Source organism: Gobius niger (genome assembly GCF_951799975.1).
Source record: "Gobius niger genome assembly, chromosome: 21".
In the NCBI taxonomy this organism is placed as follows: domain Eukaryota; kingdom Metazoa; phylum Chordata; class Actinopteri; order Gobiiformes; family Gobiidae; genus Gobius; species Gobius niger.
This window is the reverse complement of record NC_136872.1, coordinates 7,917,874-7,942,460: the sequence shown is the minus strand read 5'-3', so window position 1 is coordinate 7,942,460 and position 24,587 is coordinate 7,917,874. Positions and strand designations below refer to the sequence as shown.

The following is a 24,587-nucleotide window of genomic DNA, read 5'->3' as shown; positions in this document are numbered from 1 at the left end:
GTTCATTAATATGGATTGTCCCTCCTTTTCAAATAAATAAATACTGCAAATAATATATTCTACGCAATTTCTCACTTTTCACTGAGAGATAATAACCATGTTAAAACGGCTGCTAAATGCAGTCTGTTGAATGTTTCACTGTGTTGACCCCCAGTGTGTGGCCCTTAGGTTGTGCACACATCAATATACAGCCCACAGTGAAAGAGCCTGGACACCTCTACTCTACTTCTAGTTGTTCTACTATATTTAATAATAAATATTAAGATCCCAGGGCTGACACGCAGGGTCAGCTTATATGTTCCCCCACTTATTAAGATTAGGTGGCTCGGGCTGAATAATATATGTATGACGTTTCACTCACATGACTTGTGATTGATTAATGTACCAAAAAAAAAAATCATCGCACACAGGATAAACAGGCTTCACACATCTACATTGACCAGTCTCATCAACACACTCGACTGATGGCAGTCGTGTGCTGATAGACTAATATCGGCACCCTCCACAATGGCGGCGTGTTGGGTTTTTTGACCAATTAACTGCCAATAAAGCTAAACCTATTCTGTATATGTATATTCATGCTTAACAAAACAGGAAAACTACCTGGCCCGAGATAGACCACAATAATAAAGTTAAAGCACTCACTGCAGTTGTAATAAAAAAAATCTAAATATTCTATCTGCATAGGGACGTCTTGTGTATAACACCTGCAAGCCCTATTCAGACCTTTACAAACCTATTCTAAAATACACGTGGTTTTTAAGTTTGGCGGTTCATATTTCAGTCTTCTTCAAACCGTAAAGGCCAAGGATGTGTCTAAAACCAACTCTTGTACACTACAAAATGTAAATCTAATTCGAATACTTATCAAACAGCCCATGCCCCAACCAAGCGCCAAAACACAACATTGTCATCTTTAGTGTTTGTAAAAGTTTATTGAGCTCTGTACAAAAGGCTCCAAAGCGGAGACTGTCGGATACAGGAGTAAGAAAAAGCGTAAGGTGCAAAACAAACAATGATGCCTGGTCCAACCAAGTCAAGCTTTGTACACGGCTCCCCATAACAGCACGTTTCTATTGTCAAACCAACATGCATGAAGAAGAGGGTATTTACACACAAATATCACTGTACAGATGAATGCTACTGAAATGGCATTAGCACCGTGTGTCTGAAGGCAGTGAATGGCAAAGCACCACTATGTACATTTACATACTGTAGTTATGAGAGTAGTTTTATCACCTTTTTTATTTCTACTAGAGTAATACTATGTTGAAGTAATGTTGCTTTTAAAATTTACTCAAATATTTTGGCAACTCTACCCTCCGTTGATAAGTACAAGTGACAAAAAAACCCAAGACTAAATCCTACATCAGATCTTTATACTCAAATAGTTACTGAGTACTTGAATAGTCTTTTCATCAAGTTTTTTTTTCTTGAGTACTCATTGGTTCGCTTTGCTACTTAAGTAAAAGTCCTTCAAAGTAATACTTGAGTAAATATTTTGGCAACTCTACCCTCCACTGAACAGACTGCTTTGGAGTGGTGAATATAAAAGTATAAAAAGCTTTTGGCATTTCCAGTCTTCTGCTGACTCAGCTCTTCCTGTATTCAATATTCAGACAATATTAGAATATTAAACACACCCATGTCTAACTACTGGTACTTTACCTCTTTTAAATAAAGTAGAAAAGGCAGTGAGGTCAACAGTGTGTATGTAAATGCATGCAAGTGTAAAACAATACGTACGTTGTGTCTTATGTAAGTGAAGTCAATATAGTTGATATGAAAGCTAAGCTGAGCATGTAGTCTATCAATATTCGAAAACATTTGTAAAGTACATTTCAGTCAAAGCATGCACAGCCATATTTAGCTTCAATAGGAAAAATATACAGAGTCTGGAACCGCGGCTGATCAAATTCACCTCTTAATAATAATTTACCAGTAGAAATATCAACACTATCCATATTTGAACAATGGAGCCAGAATCAAAAGGATCCTCATGTCTACATATGGATATTAAATCCCTTTCTTTCATCATATTTATTGATTTGATTGAATCCTTTGTCCTTGTGCTCCTTTTATAAGTGGTTAGATCTGTGTTTAGTTTAGATAGATGATGAAGGACTTGATCATTTCTTGAGTTTCAGAGCATTTGTATGGTAATGGTTACACACACACACACCCACATACATACTACTTAATACTGTATGTAAAGGGCTTGAAGGCAAGACCGTAGACGAATGAGAAAACGTTCTATCAAGTTCATGTAACTGTTGATACAAAATTGAATGACCGTCAAACTCTTCCGAACCGTTTCTTGAAGTGGGAAACTTCGGAGAGCTACGAATGCTATGCAAAAACACATTTAAATATAGCGACATAAATTAAAGGGAAGCTACAATATACTTTGTACATTTACAAATAAATAAAGGATGACATGTTTTGGACCCAAACTGTAGAAAAGGTTGTAAGAAAGGTCTGTCTGTGGGATTAAGTGGAAAAAGACTTTTAAGAAACCACGGATTGCAATATTAAAACATGCTCAATAAGAAAAAGTCAAAGTACTTATATGCTTACTTACAATATGCTACAAATGCCACTTCAAGTTCAGTGGCAAAGTTTAACATGAAGCTTGTGTCCTCAACTTCACACAGTTTTAAATAAATATTTACACAATATATTAAAGAGATTGGTAAAAAGTGACGAGTTGAGTTACTTATGTGCCGCTCTTCTCCTCCCATTCCTGCAAAGAAAGTAATGAAATATCAATCAAATATTGCAGTTGCTTTGAGTACAAAGTGCGGTGTGACAGTATGCCCTGACCTTGGCCTTGCGGAGCACGTGTCCCCGAACTGTGGCGGCTTTAGGGCCGATGGTGTGTGCACGGCGCAGCAGAGAGGCGCTGTTAACGGGCAGCGAGCAAGACTCGGCGTCACTGGTGTCACAGCTGGAGAAGGCGGAGCCGTGAGCCCGGCGCACTGTAGCAGGAGACTGGACACACACATGAGAGAGGTCAGTCTTTACATGGAGGTTTGGAGGTTTTGGTTCAGTGTGTTTTCATGTAATATATGGCATGTGTAATGCTATAAATAGCCACCAGATGGCAGTAGAACCCAACAGGTGTGGTTTATGGTTACAGTTGAACTGACATATTTTCAGATAAATGGAATATTTGCCTCACCTCCAGGTGGTAAAAACACAGAGCAAAACGTCAACCATTAACTTGTGATTCACTGCGTGTCATGATTCAAATTGCATATTGTTCCCCAGAATGCTACACATTTTTTTAGCCTATTGTTAATTATATTGTTTTGTAATTGCATGAACAAAAAGTCTGGACATCCATTGTGTGTTGTGCATGCTGAACACGAGGCTGTTAGTACCTGCACAGCTGAGGATGTGGTCTTTGGTTCTATAGTCAGACCCAGAGTTACTCCTCCGTTCAGGGCTTTCTTCAGACTCTCTTTGACTTCGATAAGTTCCAGCTCCAGGTTGACCCGCTCCTCCTCCTTCAGACGACACTCGTCCTCCACCTTCTTCAGACGCTCCGTCAGGGACGACTGAGAGCGCTTACCTACAGCACACACACGATTCCTTAGCTTTGGTCCAAACGTCAAATATCCAGCTGTGTTGTTGTACCAGTGGCTGCCTCCAGGGCTGTGCGCAGGTCCCTCCTCTCTTTCTTCAGCTGCGTCAGGTGGTTGCGGATGTCCTGCTTTCTCTTCATCAGCTCGTCCTCTTTGCCCTGGAGTCGTTTGGCATCAGCCTCCACGCGGTTCTTCCCATATTTAACCGGCTCCGAATCTGGAGAAGTAAATACGGCGAGAATTCAGCTTGAAGGCAACAAGAACAAATCAGGCTAAGAATTACATTGAAAAATCCCTCCAAAAACACTTCAAAATAATATTAAGTACAGGCATTTGGTGTCTGTAGATGCCACTTCAGTGTAGAAATGGTAAAAAATAGTTCTACTGTCATCTCTGCCACATGTTAGCTCAAACAAAGATCTGAAACTGAAAGTGCATTAGGTTCAAACTCATGTCGCAAAAAAACATCAGTTAACATCATGAGCAGTGTAAACAGTAGGGGGCAGCAGAGAGAGCGACGTGGAAAGAGTTAAAAAGTAAATTTGGTATGATGAGGAAAGAGACCAGCCGATTTCACCACCAGTATATTGAGTTATTTTCACAGATCGTCTTCTGCTCCCTTTGCTTCTCTCGCTGGAAAAAGCTCCCTAAGTATCCCTGCTGAATCTGTGTATTACAAATCCCTTAATCAGACCGCAGCTGACGTGTTTAAATCCTATATTCTCATTTGAAACGCAAGAGCACATACTCGCCATTTCCATTCCAACATTTGGGGAGATCTACACGGCGGCCGGTTGCTAGCCTCCTCCTTTGAAACATTGGCCTTGGACACATTCGATTAGCTAAACCACAATCTGTCTGTCCGTCCATCAGTGCATTCTGGTCCAGCTACGGCCTGACATTGGCAGGAGGTCTGAGTCCGGCCCGCGTGCGTCACTGCGCCTGTGATGTTATTGAAGCCCCTGCCTTGTAACCCAGTGTAATTTGGACATCCTGCCGGCTCCAAATTGCTGCGGAGGGAGTTTGGGTCTAAAGCAATCAGCAGCGGTGAGGCTGGGGCCACGGAGTCTGCAGCCCATTCCTGGAGCTTCAGCCTGACTGGATCAGCCCGGATACATTTCACTGTCCGTTTGACTGTAATAGTAATATCCAGGATGACGATCACACTTATCCAAGCTTTTTAAACTAGGCACGGCACGTTTATTTGTATGGCACAAACTCCTTCTAACTCCATAGAAATGGGGATTCATAAAAAATAAATATGTATATATAATGAAAAAGAAAAAGGCTCTGGCAGCTAGTTTGCTGAATTGCAGTGTGTCACATTGCTCTGTGAAGGTAATTTGAGCACTGGTGAAGGTGTGTGGAGAAGCCTCATAGCCCACAACATTCTGACATGTGGAGAAAGACCAAATATGCAGGAAAGAAGTGAAATACTGCATAATACAAGGTCATTTTGTGCTTTTGACCACACATTGTACTTATTCACATCGCCTAAACACACACAAAACACCAAACCAACATTTATGCACCATCTTCAGGTGGTCAAAGTTCATTATTTGCAAAACGGTTCAGATACTACTAGTCAAAAATTACTTCAATAAAAGTAAAAGTAGTTAAGTTAAAGCAGCACGAAGTAACTCCATAAGCGCAACTGCAAACTGTCGTAGCAAGTTGCCATTTTTTTACTTATTAATGTCCGTGAGAGTAAATACGACGCTGACAGAAAAGACAAACGGAGAGAGGGATATTGTACATCCAATTACACAACGGAGATCATTTTTATCACTCAAACTTGGCTGTAAATACTGTATAAAGTGGTGCTAGCCCGCAGATAGCTTTGCCCGTTAGCCTGTTAGCTTCTTCTTTGTGATTCTATTAGTGTGTATTGGTGGCTCCGACCCGGTGGCTGTCAAGTTGCAATTGTGGTTTTCCGGCCGGAGACACCAGGGGGAGATGAAAGACCCTCCAATTATTGCTTTAAATATTCAAAGTAGAAAGTACAAATCATTTAAATACGGTACATGTTAAGAAAAATAACTTTGCGGCTTTATTGACAACACACACAAAAATAACAACACAAAAATCTCCTACAGTACAGATCCTGAAAAATCTCTACTTAAAGTGATAATCTGTAAGTTTAAATGTTTTACAAATGTAATAGATTGCGTATAATCAACTGCCTGGGTCTGAAACTTTATGTAACGTAAGTAATATTACATTATTCAGTATTATAAGTCCCTCCCTTAGCTGATCTCAGACATTAATCAGAATCCCCGGTGTCATCACTTTGACCAATGAGACGAGCTTTCCTGTGAACCAGCCTGGACGGTCCAATCATAAGGCAAGGGGGAGGGAGCTCGATCGTTTACCTTTGACATTATGTTCTTTCGCTCCTCATTTTGCAAACCAGGCGTGGCTTGTGCAGTACATTACGGGCCAAAATGTGTTATGTTTTATTCTGTGTGCACTCACTTGAGCTGTTGCGTCTCAGAGAGGTGGCGCCGTTGGTCGCGCTGCCCCCGTTCTTCTTGGCCTGGTTCTTGGGGTCAGTCTTCTGCTTGGAGTTCACGCCGTTCGCCGCCGGGCCCCTCTTGGTTTGCTGCGTGTTAGGATATAATGAAACAATTTATCCATATTGTCAAATACCTAAGCGCACTGGGAGCGCTTCCATATGGCACGATGGCAAATGTGTGGCTGTGGGGGCCGTGTTCGCGCCTCTAGCTCGTGCCACACACAGCTCGGTTCAAAGCCGCAGCGGGAGCAGAGAGAAGGGGGTCAACGCTACACTTTGTGGTACGTTTTGTGGTTTTTAATTCACGGCTGTAAAAGAAAATAAATTACACCCAGCCATTCCTGCTGCAAGAACAAGGCGGGAGGAACACAATGGGCCATTTTGTGAGTCTTGTACTTTATAGTAGTAGTAATAGATGTGGTAGCAGCAGCATTAGAATTAGAACAACTACATGATGTGGATAAAATATATAATGTTCAACTTTGTGCCGTGTAAGGATGTACCGTTTAAGTGTGAAGGTTCTCCAGCAGTGATTCATAGAGACTTTGGGGCTACATTAACCCTTCTTTTGATTTGATTTTGTTTGAAAATGGCGATGCAACAGCAGACTTTTCAGAGCCAGCTTGCCACACTTCTGTATGAAAAGCGCTTCTCGAATAAAGTGAAATTAATTGAATCACAGATGCAAATTTGTAACGCCGCATTCAAGAAGATTGTTGTTTGAAATTGTGGCTGAACTGTTTTGCAATATTTGAATATCTAAAACATGAAATGACATCACTAAGGAGTAGAAAAGCCGAAAGCGAAAGACCCGGGAGAGGTTTCTTAAGGCATTGTTAGTGGAAAGAAAGGGTTAGTACCTTCGGAGCCTCTTTGTTTTTAGTATCAGCAGCGAGAAACTTAGAGGAGACTTTAGACACAGGCTGTTTGTAGTGAGTAGAAGAAGCAGCAGTGCTTTTAGGAGGAGGATAGCGCGAGGCCAGAGGTTTGGGCGCAGGCTTGTCGTCAGAGGGCTCTGCGTTCTCATAGTGCGCCTCCTCGATGGGCCCACAGCGCCGCGAGGACGGAGTGGAGTACGCATCCGGGTCCTTGAGAGGGACCGAGCGTGCGTTTAGGACACAGAACAACAGACACAGGAGGCGTTAGGAGCGTTAGTTCATAAGCAAACAGACTGGAAAGGCAAAGGAAAGTTTGTCAGTTTTAAGATGATAAAAAAACAGATATGTGGGTGGATTTACCATTCCGTTGATCGGGACGTCGTCATAGTGCAGGGCCATCCCAGTGGGGCAGGAGTAACCATTGACTGGGTTGTCCAGATATGGGTTTGGAGATACTGCACGTTTACTGGTAAAGCTGTGGGAACAAAAACAGCTTTATCTTACCCTATTCTACTTTTTAAAATAGCTACTTATAGCTTCTTTCACATTAAATAAGCATTATACGGTCTTAAAGCAGTACTAAGTAACTCTTCCCCCTAGAGGCCAAAAGCAACTGCAGGCGTAGTAGCAAGTTACGATTTTTTAACTTATTAATTGTCTTGGAGAGAAAATACTACACTGGCAGGAAAGGCGAAGGGAGAGAGGGATATTGTACATCCAATTATACAATGGAAATATTTTTTTTCACTCAAACTTGGCTGTAAATACTGTTTAAAGTGATGCTAGCCCTCAGTTAGCTTTGCCCATTAGCATGTTAGCTTCTTCTTCGTGACTCCATTAGTGTGTGTTGGTGGCTCCGGTCCGGTGGCAGTCAAGTTGCAAACATGGTTTTCTGGCCAGAGACACCAGGGGGAGATGAAAACACTTGTATTACCCCCACAGGGACTACGAATAGGATTTATTAAGGTAAACACGTTACTTAGTACTGCTTTAATGTAAAGGCCTCCAAAAGAGCATATCACACATTCAACAAAATCTTCACAAGAACACAATAGTAACAATTATATATAAAGCTGCCCCCAGGCATACTCCTAGATTTTTTTTGTCAGTGGAGTGGTGAACCCTGCTCTGCTTCCCCCTCTCCTCCTCTGGCTTTCCCTGCTGACGTCATAAGGTAATGCTCCTCCATGTTTCTGAAGTCCAGAAACCTTCACCAAACTAGTTCTCATGATTTTAACGCTAAAATTGTTGAAACTATAAAGCAAATCTTGGTATGAGCTGGAAGTCCTCAATACAGAATCACAGAAAAGTGACTTATTACCTGAGGCCGTATTGTAAAACGTGTCTGTTATTCATCTACCCCACTCTCAGCTTCACAACAACTTCAATTAGAAAACTAGAAGGAAGTACCAGAAGGACTGCTTGGCCAGCTGAATGACATTAGCTGTCGTCTCCACGTCGATGTAGTCATAGTGAAGCGTGGCGGGGTCGGTCGTGGAGCCGGTCTCAGCCAGTAACACCCCCAGCCAGCGGCCCATCTCCTCCGAGGACGACGCCTGTGGAACAAACGTGTCCAAGTCAGTCATTTCCTCCACAAACCCTCTGTCCCTTTATGAAGCATCAGCCCGTACCTCCAGGACGGCCACCTCCTGGGCGTTCCTCAGCAGGCGGAAGGCGAACGGGTGCTTGTGGTCCAGCCCGGGGCTCACCTCGCAGCCGCGGAGGGGCAGAGAGGCGATGTGGCCCTTGAGGTCGTCCCGGTCCTTGTGCAGAAGGAGCTGGTTGTCCCGCAGCCGACACCAGCGCTCACGCCACCGGTTATTGGACAGCACGTTTAAGTAACCTGTGGTGACATGTGTTAGTGAGCTACAGGATCCATACGTGCAAAATGGTATGTAAAAAGCAGAGGGAGGGGGAGAGTTCAGTTTGTTTGAGGGGCTGGAGTGGTGGATGCAGAGGGAGGGAGAAAGTTTAGTTTCCTGAAAGCCTGGTGGATGAAGCGGTTCTTTAGTCAGCTGAACCTGGCCTGTACTGTGAACTGTAATATGTGTGTCTAATCCATTGTTTTGTATGATTCTTTTGGGGGAAGCCAAACTATTTGACTGTCAGAAAACCAGTGTTTTGTTCCATGTTTACAATGTAAAATTACAGGCTTTAGTGAAAGAACAGAAAACTTTAGTTAACACTTGACAACATGTTTTTTACTCCAAAATAGATTTTAAACACCCACCCTACAGAGGATAAATGAATCCATGGTTACATTTGGTTACAAACACTAAATGATAGCAGTTCTTATGCTACATGCTCTTTCAGTAGAGAGAGATTGTGGATTTCCCATGTTCTAACTCTTAATGCACAGTGAAACAGCCAACGCCCCTAATGCTCTCACCACACGTGGGCACGTCCTCCTCGGCCGATGACGTCTGCTCATCAGTGGACGGCTTCTTCTTCCCCAGGCCCATGATCTTGGTGATCTTCTTCCCCGCGCCCTTCCCCACCGTGCCGCTCTTCTGCTCTGACTTGGAGCTCTTCTTCCCCTTTCCTGGAAACAAACACAGGAAACGAAACGTGATGAAACCCATTTGCCCTCTGCCTTTTGGACATAAGAACGAGCAGATGTTGCACGTTCATCTCTGCTAATTGAATGAAGGCAGTGCAGTGAGGAAGAGGAAGCCTATTGTAAACAGCGCAAAAACAGACAGCGGTTACGGAGAGTTTAATCACAGCAGTGTGGTTCTTTGTTAGTGGATCTGGCTCACGTTTCAGTCCCAGCGTGTCGTACTGGTCGAAGTGGAATGACAGAGCACATTCTAATGCAGGAGGCTAAGCCCAGTTTTAAGAGGCTCCTCTGTCTGTCTCTCCTAAAGCAGGCCGATAAGTGGCTCTTGGCAAACAGCTGAAATGGTGGTCAGTGATGTTTGGAGAGTTGAGTGTTGTACAAGTAATACTTTGGGGTTTTGAGGCGACCACATGGGGTTCTGAGGATATAATCAGCAGGTCAATGGGTACAAAAATGCCAGTCTTTGAATGGGTAAACATGTTTTTATGGTTTTTAAGGAATATTCAGTTGTCCAACTTCAATATCCAACATCATGTATCTGTCAGTTTGGGCACAAACACCATTGTGAAAAGTTATGGGTGTTGACATTAAATTAACCACCAAAGACAAATGATTTGAGTCAAATAATAACATGGCCGCTTCCTTTGTTGGCATAAAATGCTGCTGTTCAATGTATCAAACCAAAATAACTATAATAAATAAATAAAAAGTGTACACTTTTCGGTTTATTTGCATAACTTAATCAGCATGACACATGTTGTACCAAAGTTAAAGCTGCTGTACATGATTTCTCTCACTCTCAGACACAAGGAGGAAGTTCTCTTTTCACTGTTTGCCTTTGCTCATTTTAGGTCTTCCACACATGCCATATTTATGTCAAATAAGATAATAGATACAGCAGTCTATATTTTATAAAATATCTTATGGGGACAAAATGAATTGTACTCTAGGAAAAGGAAGGTACAAGAGTGGACATACTGTATCATGCATTTGGGCATTTTTCTCGGCGCCTCCTTATAAATATTTTAGGTTTTATCATCCAAAATAATGTCTCTCTAAGGATCAGATTGTAATCCTAAAACACCAGACCCAGCGCTGATGAAGAGTTTGCCTGGAGCTCCCTCCTCAGGCAGCAGTGGGAATAACTGATATCATTATGACCAAAAAACAACATGGTTTAAAGATTTAAAATGTGGATTTTTGCATGACATGTCTCCTCTAAATTGCTAAAATCCATCTTCTGAATTTGTCCTCATTCCTCATATTCAATGTGACAGTCACCATAGCGACGGCATAGATGACACTCAACACAATGCGGGGCTGGGGTGGAAAGCGGCGGTCCAGATGTGAAAGAGATTTTGCAAAGTGCAGGAGTCGAGCAGAAACAGCGGGGAAAGTGTGATCAGGTGAATCTCATTCCAGTAAAAATCGGCTCCTCGGTGGCGTTACCAGCCGCGGAAAGAATGCGCCTGATTAAGCTCAATGGCGGCAAAACGAGGGATGGTGACGTGATGCGAACCGGTGAGGGGAACGCTCCAGGAATCCTCAAAAGAGACTTACTCAGCAAAAAAAAAAAAAAAAAAAGTTTTTGAGATTAAGGCTGGGTACACTTACATTTTTTGTCGATATTTTTTTTAACAACAGTTGGTTTTCGATAGCTGAATGTTTCCGATGCCTATACTAAAATCTAGAATCAGAAAACAGAACAATAATGTGTGGAAGATGTGCAAATTTACAATATTGGGTTCATCTCCAATTTGGGGGAAAATGGCAAAAAAAATTGTAAAAGAGGCAAAATGGCAAAAAAAAAAGTGGGAATAAGGAAAATAATTGTATTAAAAATGAGCAAAAATAAGGCAAGATTGGGAAAATTAGAAGAAATTTGGGCAAAAATAAGAAAAACAAACTGTAAAACAAAAGTGGATCAAAACTTGAATTTAAAGATATACGTTTTTTTTTTCAGTTCCTGCTTTCGATGCTTTCCTTTTTGCGATACCGGTAGTACCTAAACTTTTTTTCCGGTACCATACTGGTATTGTTTAAAGCAGAACTAAGTAACCCGTGCCCCTAGAGGCCATAAGCGCCACTGCAGGTGTCGAAGCATGTTTCGGTACTCAATAATTGTCCGTGAGAGTAAATACTACGCTGACAGAAAAGACAAAGGGACAGAGGGATATAGTACATCCAATAACACAATGGAGATCATTTTTTTCCACTCAAACTTGACTGTAAATGCTGTTTAAGTGGCTCTAGCCCGCAGCTAGCTTTGCCCGTTAGCCTGTTAGCTTCGTCATTCCATTAGTGTGTATTGATGACTCCAACCCGGTGGCAGCAATTGCGGTTTTCTGGCCAGAGACACGGGGAGATGAAAGACCCCCCAATCATCCCATTAACACTTGCATTACCCCCAGAGGGACTACGGAAAGGATTTATTAAGGTAAACAAGTTACTTAGTACTGCTTTAACGGTACCCAGCCCTAGTCACTATTCAACTAAATCAAAATTAGAATTGTTATGACACGTTGGAAAATCCAAATGGTATCTCCTGTTCTTGACTGTTTTATGCACCTCTCTGGGTTGTTTCGGTGAGGTCATACGTCCACACAGCGCTAGCTTAATTGATGTGTTTTTTATCGTTCCAGCTGAAGCCTCCCTGTCTGAAAAGTGCAGTACGATGAGATTAAACTTGCCCGCGCTGACAGACTTCAACACCTCACTTCTTTTTACAGGGATTACATAAGGCTTTACACGAGCCAGGCCATGAATCACCACTTCATCTTCGGCCGCTCTGCAATCCGCTTACCTCTGCTTTTTTGTGTGCAATTAATCCACATGATATGTCAAAAATAAAAATAGTCAGGCAAACATGTGACTAAGCATCTTCATCAATCTTCTCACCTTGCTCCTTGCCCTCGCTGACCCCGTTCTCATGAGGAGCTTCGCCGTCGGAGCTGGGCCTGTCGCACGACGCCTTCTGCAACAGAATAATGCACTTGTAAAAAATAAAAAAAAGCATTCAAGGCGTCTGCAACATGTTCTGGATAAATAATAATCATCTCAGTTTGGGTCGTGCTGCCAAAAAGGGGCGTGGTCTGTCATTTAAGGACCCTCAGATGTAGCTCGTTTTCCATCAGACAGCACCAAAAGTTAGGGTCCTGTGTGTGGCTCCAGTGTATTCTGCTAATGAAAGCCAATAACATGCTCTATTCCCGCACGGCCCGTATGGAGTTATGCTTTATTTGGAAAAACGTTTTTACGAGAAGTGTGCATACACTGAAGAAGAAAAAAAAAACACTTAGGTATAATGAGTTTTCTATATAAAAGCATTAAATAGTTTGGGGCCAGGCTGACTCGAAATGGTAGTAAATATTTTGGAAAAGATCAGGAAAAAAGAGGCAATAAATCATCCAAGCATTCGATTTTTCAGGTTTATTTGCACGCTTTAAGTTGGATGTTTCTATAAAGCCACAAAATAGACAAAGGTTCTTCGTCTTTACTGGGTCGTTTTGATGTTGAGGACGTTTCACCTCTGTCCACAAGAGGCTTTGTCAGTAACTAATGACCTTTAAGCCACCGGATGGATTAATGCTGATCTAGTAAGAAGATCAGATCAGTATAAGTAGCTTCAGTACGAGTAGCGATACAATCAGTACAGATGAGTTATCCGACTATGAGCATATCGAACATGTCTGGACCCATGTGGCGATTACATTAGAACAAACAAATATACGATTGCGCCCATTAACTTGCCTTTTCTAGCTCCGGTTTGAGAACAGGAGAGGCTGATCGTGCGGGATCCACCTCCACGTGGCCGTTTGCACAGACCTCTCTCATCACCTGCACACAGGAGAAACAAAGCATTTAAAAAACACTATTTTTATTCAGGGGGAAAAAATGGGTAAATGCAAGGCTTTGCTGCAATGGAATCTTTATTTGGACTGAATAACCAATAGATCGTTTACTAATGCAGGGGAAATATTTTCTGTTTAGCTGTGCGGAAGTCAAGTGTTAAATAGCCCAGTGATTTGTCCTAAATGGTCCACACTTGAGGTAGAATGAACAGACCCAAATAATAATATGCTGAAGCATCCAAATTCCAAGTACCCTTCCTATCGCCTACTGGTTCATACGCCCTTTTATTTTCAATTTTGTGACAACAGTGCGATGTCTTTTAAGATTAGTGCTCTCTGCTTCTATATTTTGGCGTGAACTCCGTCTGCTCCTCGCATCAGATCCCACCGCGTTTTACTACAACCGCGGACTCCTTATGCAACAGTGTCCCATGGCGCTGAATGAGATCTGCAGGGCTCGGGACCGGGGCGCCAGCGTGCATTACCGTGACCTAGGGACGGAATAGCGGAGATCTGGCGACGTGAGGCTGCGGCGGTGGTGACAGGAGGGGGTGTGTGTTGCACGGCCCCAGCGGGGAGAGGGAAAATGTTCCGGCAGATGAAGCGCGGTGTGCCTTAAGTGGGCTAATGCACTCCCCGACACACATGCTAAACTCTGCTGTCCTGTCCCACAAGCACGCTGCTCGGTGGGTTTGGCCCCGGGACCAGGCATAACTGGGTTTTGCGGGGGAAATGACAGGCTGCGGCTCCGCGGATTTGGCTCCGAGAGGGAGTGAGAGGCCGGAGGGCGGGACGGCAGCGTCTGCACGTCAGCCAGGCAAAAGGATAGGCCAGATATTACTGATAATAATGAGACCAAAACGCAACAAAAGAAACTATGAAAAAGTGACGGAAAAGTGGCCAAAAAGTGACAAAAATGCAACCAAAAAAGTGACCAAAAGAGGCCATAAAGTGACAAAAAAGTGACCAAAAAGAGGTGAAAGAGTGGCAAAATGTGAGGCAAAAGAGGCCATAAAGTGACAAAAAAGCGATGAAAAAGTGATGAAAAAATGTCAAAAAAATGTCGAAAAAGTGATGAAAAAATGTCAAAAAAGTGATGAAAAATGGTTAAAAAAATGACAAAAAAGTGACAAAAAAGTGATGAAAAAATGGCAATAAAAAATAGCAAAAAAGTGACGAAAAAATGATGAAAAAGTGGCAAAAAAATGGCAAAAAAATGATGAAAAAGTGGCAAAAAAGCGACAAAAAAGTAACAAAAGTGACAAAAAAAGTGGCGAAAAAGTGGCAAAAAAGGCGGTGATGATGGTAACGCAACAAAAGTACGAGGAAAAACATCTGTGTAGATACATTTTGTAGCTTTCAAATCAGCCGTTACTCTGGCCTATAGGCTGTAACCTTTTTGATTTGGATAAAGCTGAACTGGAGAAAATGCGCTCGGTTAAGGCAAGGGGTAAAAGCTTAAGTGTGCGGTTCAGCATTGATATTACAAGTTTGAAAACTGAAATGAATGTCTACAATGCATAGAAAACAATGTGAACAATAGTATAGAATTTGCTGAAAGTCTCTCCCCACCTTTCCCCGCTGTACAGCCCTGTGCACTTTCTAACCTACGCTCCAAAAATACATGAATCAATCAATGCCAGCCTTGGAATGCAGTGCGGTGCCATAACCATATCAAAGAAGGCTGGAAGAAAAACACAACGATTCATGTTTCACGCACGGGACAAAGGCTACTGCCATCTGTGCCGATACGATCAGTTTATGAAGATGTGGCTTCCGCTTCACAGAAAACGCCTCGACCTACAGATACATTTCCATGCATAGCTTAAAATACTCGAGCAGACCACCATGTTTAAATCCACAATACCATCGCTCTGTGGTATTCCCGTCTCATGAGCTTTAACGGTAAACAGGACGGGAGTCGATGTACAGCAGTCTTCTAAGGATATGCTATTTGGAGAAAGCGAGCCGTCAACGCATGGTCAAATGTGCGAATATCAGCACCATTTCAAAAGCCAGGTTACAGTAGGTGGCTTCATGATGAGGGCAGGAGTCATACGGACATGCGCGCTCCATAAACACGTCGTTAGCTGGCCGTCTAGGAATACTATTGCTGTGACGGGCTGCTCTCTCAACATCTGTCCCGGACTCTGTCAGTTACGACGTACCTGAACACAAAATACGGAGCAACGTTTTTAAGCTTACTAGCACTACATTGCCTTTTTTTGTGCTGATGGTTAGAACTGGTTAGAAGTTAGTCTGAAGCTGTTTATTTAAATGCCAAAAAGCTGTTGGCTAAACTACTTGGGAGGGCCACTGGCACAGGATCTCAGGAACAAGCGATTAGGAAAATACCTTTGCCCAAACTAAATTTTAAAATAGCTAAGCACACAATAGCCTTTCAAGAGCCAGGCATTCCAAGGCATTCCCAAGAGGAGAGCAGAGGTGAGCAGGAAGGAGGTACTGTTGAGCAACTTTTATACCGAAAAGGTAAATAAAAGAAGCTGATTTAAAAGCCAATCAGTCTTATCTAAACTTTATTTGATGTCCAACCGCTGGGATTGTTTAGAAAAGCCGCTGAGTGTCTGGAGGAAGAGATCAGAGTGTGAAACAAGGTGTGGGTGGGAGAGGGACAGGATCTGGGGAGAACTTGAACTAAACATCCTAATATCAGAGTCAACCCAGCAGGATTGCGGGTTATGCAACGCAGGAAGACATCAATCAAAAGAACAAAAGCATAGCTATTCTTAGACATGTACAATACCTCAAAACTTACACGCAGCCGCTCGGTAATATCTGGATTAACATCTCCAGAGGGACCACGTGAACTTCGGCCCAGACACAAGTATGTGTTCCACAGATGTTAAATGTTGTGTGTGATTTCTCTTGATCGAATCAGCTGCATGCAATAGTGGTTTGAGTCAAGAATTATAGGAAGCTCAGAGGTTTTGAACGGCCTAATGTGACCCAGCTATAGAGGTTTTTGTTGAAACTTTTTATGGGCCCAACACGTCTTCTGACCAGCTGAAAATATACTTAAAAAATATTGATTTCCCAAATCAATACAAGGCAAAGAAAACAAACCAAACAAATAAATATAAGGTCAATGTGATAGAAGAATGGGGACAGGATCAAATGATAAAACTTCGCTCACTATGTAGCAAGAAAAGTATGGGACCAAAGATGGTGCCCTGAGGGACACCCAGAGTTTTAGAGAGGGTACGAAAAAGCAAACAGACACAAAAAGGTCAATCTTTTAGAAACTCCCGGTCACCTTAAGCCATTCTTCAGCCTGTTCTTTACTCTGAACAGCCAGCACCAAGGCGTCAGCTCCTTGATGGACAATCTTGAGTTCATGCTTCTTCTTTTTGCCGTCTTTGGGAATGTGCATGATGCTACAGCCAGATAACGTTAGCTCCATTTGGGGGGCGTGGTCTTTCGATGACTTGTAACACTGGTGACAGATAAAGAAAAATATATTCAAAAATAAATAAACATTGCTAGCGTGTATAACCTACTTCAAGGCACTTACCAGCAGTTTATTATCTTTAATGACACACAGGAGTTTGGTCCACTGCCCAAATCGCTTCTTGCGTAACAGAAAGGCACATATTCTGGCGTCTTTCACAAGGTGCATCGACGCTTCCTCCGACGGCCACTGGTGACGCATCTTTTGACCCTTTCCATCTTCCTCTTCTTCATCATAGGACTCATACGAACTGCTCATAGCATCCGAGTCATAATCTGGGGGGACATAAGGCACATTTAGACAGCAATTGAGATATTAGTGATACAAAAAAGCAAAGACAATAGTCACTCACTGGAGGTGATGTATTCAGGTGCCTTTCCAGGGGTCAACGGAACCGCTTCTTCATAGTAACCCTCTGGTAGCGAGGAGCTGGGTAAAGGCGGTGGGCCATGGTTTGGAGGCTACAAAAACAAAGAGAACGAAAAAAAGAGGGTTAAGAATATAGAGCACCAAGTATAACCCTACATTTTTTATATATTTGGTTTCTGAATAAAAAGCTTGCACTGGCAGAAAATTCTGAAGAGCTGTGAGAAAGTGCAGTTCATTTATTTTATCTGTCAGCAAAATATACAAAAGTGGTCAATGTGTGAAAGGATCTGACCACACAAATGGATTAGAAATTAAATGCTTTTGCAGTGAAGTGCAGCATGGAGGCTGATCCTAAAGTAGCAGGACACAGGCCAGAACTAGTAAACTTCAAAGTGGGCAAAATGTTGTCAACCAATGAAAAAAAAAAACCTCACAGGACCGCACGTTTAATAGAACCTATGATCAAGCTGTGGACATTTTCCTTTCCTTTTATGAAAACCCTTTTGATTTTGATTTTAAGAGGGAGCAGTAATTTTCCACAGATGAGCTACTTCCAAAGAGGAGAATGCCTTTATGCGTTACAGACTATTGCAAAAGTGACATGAGAGTCAAAAGAAATTGCTTTTTTTCGCCAAGACGTGTGCCCTCTCGAAGAAAGGTAGGGATATTTGAAAATATTACACATTATCCGTGTCTCCAAATATGAAGTGAACATCTTCCAAAATGTCTCCAACAATCTCAAGTTCCTCCAATTTCTTGTGGTGAAATGCATTTACTATTTTTGCCCTTGCTTGGCTATATTTGACTAAATATCTGCAGATTAGGGTGCAATGTGTTCGTAATTTATTTATTGACAGTTTCACCAAGAAACCAAGCTCCAAAGCTACAGGTTGGAGATGCCTGTAATACGCTGCTGTATCGTTCTCTAAACAGCTAGTCTTGGAAGAAATGCAGCAGACTGGGCTGTTGATACAGACTTTCATAAGGCTGCTAACATTGTGCATTCCAGAAAAGTTGTCAATGATGTTGCTGAAAGGCGGATGAACCTGATTCAAGACTTCAACTGTTGCCTAACAAAGAGTCAAGACCAGAAACAGTACTTACTCTAAGTTGTCAAAGAGCACAGGCACATCTTTGTGATGCCAACAAAGCCACAGTGGTTGCTGGGCTTTCTAAATAACACTTTTATGCAAGTTTCAGTTTGTCTTTGCAGAACAAAACCACAAATTATTCCAATATGGCCTTTTTTAAAATTTGGTTTGCTATGTTACAGTATATAAAGCAACTTCAAGTGTCTTATGCAACCTCTAAATATGAATTAATTTGCATATCATTGGGACCCAGATTATTTGGTCAGATATGGAACCAAATACAAGGTTCAAATCTAGAGAATGTAATAATAATAACAATAATAATTGGACCACCCTAGTGTTTAATATGCAGCAATCCAGTCTCAGTTTTAGTAGCCTTTTTTGTCAGCAAGAAAGCATGCACCTACATTTTAGTGGTGTAGCAACTAAAACAGTAAGTATCATGTTAAATACATTAGATTAACATTAAGTGGGATGGAGTATGATTCAACTGGACAATAATCCGAGCGATAAATCAACAGCTATTCATAAACCCGGGCTTTGTTTCTCGTCTCAGATGATGGGTCCCCCCCTCCTTTATGTCAATGCCTTTCTTCATCCGTCTCATCGCTCTCGTTTCAAGTGGTGAGCCAGGCCCATAGTCGAAGCCTTATCACGTCTGCTTTAGAGGGGAAAGGCGGTACATGAACTCATTTCTTGGCAGAGGTACACCGGCCCACTAAACACCAGAGTCGCCGCCAGCGCACTCTCCCTCCCTACCTCAGCCCTGAAGAATAAATGTTTAAAAGGAAACAAAGGCGGAGCGGCCAAATGAACGGGGAGCTCGGGCCGAACTGTTAAACAATAAACCGCTCCAGGTTAGAGACGCGGGTGTGAAAATAGACTAATGGCGAGAGACTGTTGACAGAAAGTCTGCCGCTTCGTATCACCTCGGACTTTGCTTCCTTTCCAAAGCCTGGGCCGTGTAACAATAACACGAACAGCCTACTAATCATGCATTTGCAGATTGTTTGCCTTCCCCCTGGAGCGCGGCAGAACACGTTGCATTTACACCAGAGAATGTGATCCAATTGCTCCGCTATGCAGTGACTCAAAGTCGAGAGACACTGAGGTGAAGACGTCTGTTTGCTTACATTGCACACACACTTGAAAAGAGCTGAAAGACGAGCACACAAACACAAGTCTGGCTTTTGCTTTGAAGCCCATCATTGTCAAAAGGAGTCTAGCCTTAATAAGAGTTCAATCTCAAAATAGGAATAATCTATGCAAAAAAGTGACGATGAAAACGCACTGGCAAGCATTGGTTAAATCTCTTTCGGAATGTGTCTGTGACTTTGCTAGTCATTTTACAGATCTTCATCTTTGAGTCTTGGCAGTTTCATAGAGACATCAACGCTGATGCCACTCGCCAACAGTGGCTTTCATGAACAACCATCTCCTAACAATATAACATTAAAGGGGAGTTGCAGCCTGTCATGGTCACATTCCTGTTCCCTTGGACCAAAATACCAAGTCAAAATCCTCTACAGCTGCATGTCAAACGGGAGCGTTCAAGTCCCATCAGAAAAGCCCGAATTCCAAAGACATAATGTGTAACTAGAATGTGGTAGAGGAGTCCTGACCTCGGCCCGAGTGCTTGGAGTGGGAGGCTTGACTGCTGCTCTGCTTCTGGCCCCAAAATCACATCCAAACATTCAAGACAAGGATCCATTTTTGCAGTGCGTAGGCAGACAGCTGTGAAAATGAATTTGCCCTCGGTCACTTGAGTGGATAAAGTGAGTGGACTTAAAGCATTCCCTTGAAAATACTTGCATTCAGTGGATGCTTCAGGGTTTCCATCCTTATGTTCTAATGACAAGTCGCATGCGAGTCCCTATGTATAAATAGTACAGTGGAATAAAAACGGTCTGATTCATAATCGAGAAGAAAAAGGTAAAACATCGGAAACTTTGTCAAATGTATCCCAACTTTCTTCCAACCTTCAAATATAAAGTTGAAAGGTCTTTGTGAGGTTACTTTCATATATAATAATACAAAGACAAAATTGTGTGGGAGACTTTTCCAGCACCACCCTCTTCCCACTTCCACACATTGACACAGTCAAACAGTACGACCGCAGCTTTCTGTTGGCCTCTGGTCAGTTTCCTGTACAAGCTGACACTAGATGTGCATCTCAAGGTCACAGGGCAGGGAGCCAAAACACTTGAAGCGTTTATCAGGCCACCATCAGCTATAGGCAGTCATCAAGACATGTACAGATTTATCTAATACATACTTTTGTCCATAATGGAAACCTACAATCCTTGCTACCAATCTTATTTTCCCTCATTACACTTTTCTTGATTATATTTTGTGGCTTAAAATTGGGTCAAAAAGGCCAAGTTGATCCGCTGCTAGGGATTTTAGAAATTACTTAGTATTGCGTTAAAAATCGCATGTAAAAACAGTGACTCCATTATCTACAAAGTCTAGGGGTCTGATGGCGGATCCATGAGGAACACCTTTCTCTTTTATGGATGGTCTTCATACGATTCTTCCCTTTGAACTGATATATAGCTGGAACATTGAACTACAACACACTCACAAGTTGAGAAGAACTATTTTCTAACATAACTATATTCGTTGATCTCTTTCTAAAAGCAAAACCTGTGAAAAAAAAAAAAAAAAGGCTGAGGTCAACCACTGGACAACCCTCCCTCTGTGCAATCTTCAAAGCTTTTACTGAGAGGTCAAACAAAGGTACAGAGCAACAAATTGAAACCAGACTGCTGTGAAGAGATGAAAACCAGCAGAGCAAAAGGTGAAGGTGCTAATGACGCATCTGCCTTTGAGCACGCCCAATGTGGACGAACTTTTGTCCCCAGTTAACCTTGGCACAACAGCCATCAGTGCTTGCCGTTGGATGGACAACTCTATAATATACAAAGGTAAAATGGTAATACATGGTTTTGCTGACACTCACCAACTTTTTGGAGCAGAAGTGCATTAGCTCTTTAGCGTTGGGCACTTTGGCTGATTTGGAAAAACAACAAGTAGACTCAATGTGGGCTGGGTGCTTCCTGTGTTTCTCTCGCTTCACAATGAAGTGAAAATATGGGAACGAGCGGAGAGGAGATGGGGCCAGGGCTTTAAAATAACATCCAGCTTCCAGGGTACAGCACTTGCTAGGTACTGAATGAACACGTTGACATCGCCTGATCTCGGGGAAAAAATACCAGCAGGTTTTAGATTTACCGACCAACTCCTCTGGCATGTGCGCACAGAGGAACCTAATCTTTTCATGTCACTTTGATACTCTCCACGCCCCCCAGCCCCATAAATCTCCGTTCTGATCCGAGGAGGAGGATAACCGTGCAGCATTACACACATTGAAGTACACAACGCTTGGTTCGAGTCCAAAAGAACAAGGTCTGGCTCCAATATCCTCCTAATGAGCAAGAAGTGTGACACAATCCGACGCAATCCCAGCCCCTCAGCCTTCAAGAATCCCTCTCCTCTTAAAGCTTTGGTTCGTGTTTACAGTTCATTCTGCACCATTTCTTTTTTTATCTCGTCATGAGTTATGGCCACACATGAATCCCTTCAACGGGCTGTTGGAAAAGTTTGAAGAGTACATTTCGTTTTGCCTTTGACGTTGCTTTGAGTGCCGCACCTTGAAGACAGAGCGCAGAAGAGGATGATTAATGGCTATGTTCTCTGCGTTTTTGCTCTGCCATAAAATGTTATTCAGAGCACATAAAAGAAGGAAAAACACGGGCACCTGAACCTTGAAATTGGTGCCTTGCTTATAGTTACATTAGATCTATAACTAACGGAAAACTCTTCTCAATCTTTTGGGCCAAACCCACCTTCACCACTATTTTGGAAAAGCATCTTAATTGAATTTCCTGGTGTAGAGTGAAAACCTTTGATTACATTACGGGGAAACAAATTACAGTGAGTGTTTTAGTGCAAAGTCATTGGATCTTTGCACTCCTGAATGTAGGCTAAGGCAGAATGTGGAGCAGCTCCTCTTAGGCTGGGACGCAAATGACTTCCATCTGTGTTGATGTTGGATCGCAAGTCCCACTCCACCTCGTCCCACTCCCCTTCGCCTGAACCTCCTCTTTCTCAACGAGACCCCCACGCCACTTCTTCTAACGCAGCACTAACTCAATAAATATCCTGCTTCATTCTGTCCTTAACACTCTGTAACTAGCCGGATCATGATCAGTCTTTATTATGCACAGGGTACCACGAGGAGGGCCTAACAAACCAGATGAGCTACATTTAAGAGCAGGTGTTGTGCTAATGTTAAGAGGTCCATCCATCCCGCTCTCTTTAAATGTCCTCGATTATGCTTTATTCAGACTTTTTAAGCAAGTTTTGGCGCTTTTACCATCTTTTTGATGCAAAAAGAGTTGGAAAAACAGCTCAAAAACAAGCGAATGTGCATAATATAGGATGTTTAAAGCTAGGTCTGGGTTCCATTATGGTTCCATTTCCTCCCTCCTCCTCCTCATGGTAAATCCTCCTCCACAAAACTTTGAAGTTCGAGGCGCATCTTTTCTACAGGTTTACGCACACTACTGTACACACAACTATACTAAATACACGGTATCACTGGTGGGTTGGAGTGATCGGCCTGCCATGTTGGTGGCCCTCAAAACCAGTAGCATTGTCTTTACGTAAACTTTGGCTTTCAGTGTTTTGCAGTTGGAGTCCTGGAGGGGAAATTCAGCCTGCGTTTACACGAGAGCTGCGCGGTGCACTTTGTCCATCACTCCAGTTTGTTTGGTGTGGACAGAACTATTGCAGGATAAGTGGTCTCAAATAACACAAATGTACAGGATGTCAAACCAGCACCGGCTCCAGAACAAACTGACTGAGGGCGCATTCGAGTTTCAAAAGGGTGCAAATAGAGTTTCTCACCATTAAAATACATTGGGATGTTTTGCTGTGAAAAACGGGGAAAAATGTGTTTGTACAATGTTACATAAAGGTGTCCTTTCATCGAAGGAATACCTGGATTTGTATCTTGTTTCATTCGTGCATAGAAGTAGTTTCTGACGCTGCCTCTTTATGAGCTGAAAACACACATACTCCGGAGCGACTAATATGTGATGTTTCTTCTTCTGTTTTTTAAATTCAAATATATAATTTCACATGCTGCTAGAGGGCACTGCAGGCTAATCGACCAACAGAAACAAAGTTTGGTGGGAGTGAGAAAGAGGCGGTTACTCCAATGAAGAAAACAAAAAAATGATGAGCTAGAAGCTAGATGGCCACAGTCAGAGCAACGAGTTCACAAATGAGAGCTTGAAAAACGTGCTGCTGGGAGAGGCTTGTCAGCGGTGCAGCGGTATGTTCTTTATGCTATAGTTGTCTGAACCGTTTATGTGACGTTAACATAAACAACACCTATTTTAGTTTCTTGTTTATGTTCACGTAGCTAACCATCAATGTGCTACGTTAGCATACTGTACACCTATTCAGCCTGTTGTTTTTTTACAACGGAATCAGCAACCAATCACCCAATTACACAAAAAGTTTCCTCAAAGGTGTTTTTAAATGCGATATCAGAGCTGACTTGCACTCTACTGCTCTCTGGTGACCGTTCAACCTGTTTTTTTTATTTTGCTTCGATCCTGTGGAGGGAGTTGCTAAATCCCACACTTTACAACAGACTAAATTAGCGATCGCAGAATAATTCAGGCTGACAAGGGCAATCCTGCATCAGTCCTCCAAAGCTATATTAAGTCCGCTCCATCACATCATGTGTCAGAAAATGCTTGGCCTTGTAAAACCTATCACTGCAGTGGGGGAAAATTCCCAGTGAAGTAGGTTTTCCGTCATTGCTTCAGTTTCATCGAGAGTCTTTTTCCAAATTTTTTTTTTTTTTTTTGGTTGGAATGGCTCCGGCCGCGGATTAGCCTTGTGTGGGCATATGCGAGCACGAACACGCTCCAAAAAGCAGTCATTGCTAAGTCACGCACTGCGGTGGTTGCTTGTTTAGTTACCCTAGAAACCTCGAGAGCAGCTTTTACTATGACTCGACATGTCACAATAATGACTAGAACAAACACGTAACATGCATTTTTCAGCTCTGTATTTACCGTATGTACCTTTAAATGTGAGGTGCGTACATTTTTGGCTAACTTCCTGTTAGCCAGCGGAGGGAGATGACAACTTCCTGGAAACATTTTAACATAAATGGAACAAAAAAAAGATGTAAAAAACAGAAAAAGATTTAAATAAGCCGAGTGTGCCTCATAAAAATTATTTCAG

General features: G+C 42.4%; 1 protein-coding gene across 4 annotated transcripts in view; it reads right to left on the bottom strand.

Moving 5' to 3' along the window:
* Nucleotides 1-1,650: 1,650 nt before the first annotated feature.
* afap1 (actin filament associated protein 1) overlaps nt 1,651-24,587 on the bottom strand; it is a 58,386-nt gene continuing 35,449 nt past the window's right edge. For 3 of the 4 annotated variants that reach the window (XM_079579596.1, XM_079579595.1, XM_079579594.1), the window contains 15 exons: nt 17,213-17,321; nt 16,924-17,135; nt 16,666-16,845; nt 13,291-13,377; nt 12,439-12,514; nt 9,370-9,522; nt 8,612-8,823; nt 8,391-8,536; nt 7,341-7,455; nt 6,963-7,190; nt 6,063-6,189; nt 3,640-3,804; nt 3,384-3,574; nt 2,824-2,991; nt 1,651-2,743 (listed from right to left, as the gene is read on the bottom strand). In XM_079579596.1, the coding sequence (XP_079435722.1) occupies nt 2,717-2,743; nt 2,824-2,991; nt 3,384-3,574; nt 3,640-3,804; nt 6,063-6,189; nt 6,963-7,190; nt 7,341-7,455; nt 8,391-8,536; nt 8,612-8,823; nt 9,370-9,522; nt 12,439-12,514; nt 13,291-13,377; nt 16,666-16,845; nt 16,924-17,135; nt 17,213-17,321 (2,196 nt within the window). In that variant the 3' untranslated portion in view covers nt 1,651-2,716. The remainder of the gene's footprint in view (nt 2,744-2,823; nt 2,992-3,383; nt 3,575-3,639; nt 3,805-6,062; nt 6,190-6,962; nt 7,191-7,340; nt 7,456-8,390; nt 8,537-8,611; nt 8,824-9,369; nt 9,523-12,438; nt 12,515-13,290; nt 13,378-16,665; nt 16,846-16,923; nt 17,136-17,212; nt 17,322-24,587) is intronic. The other variant, XM_079579597.1, reaches the window with a different exon arrangement.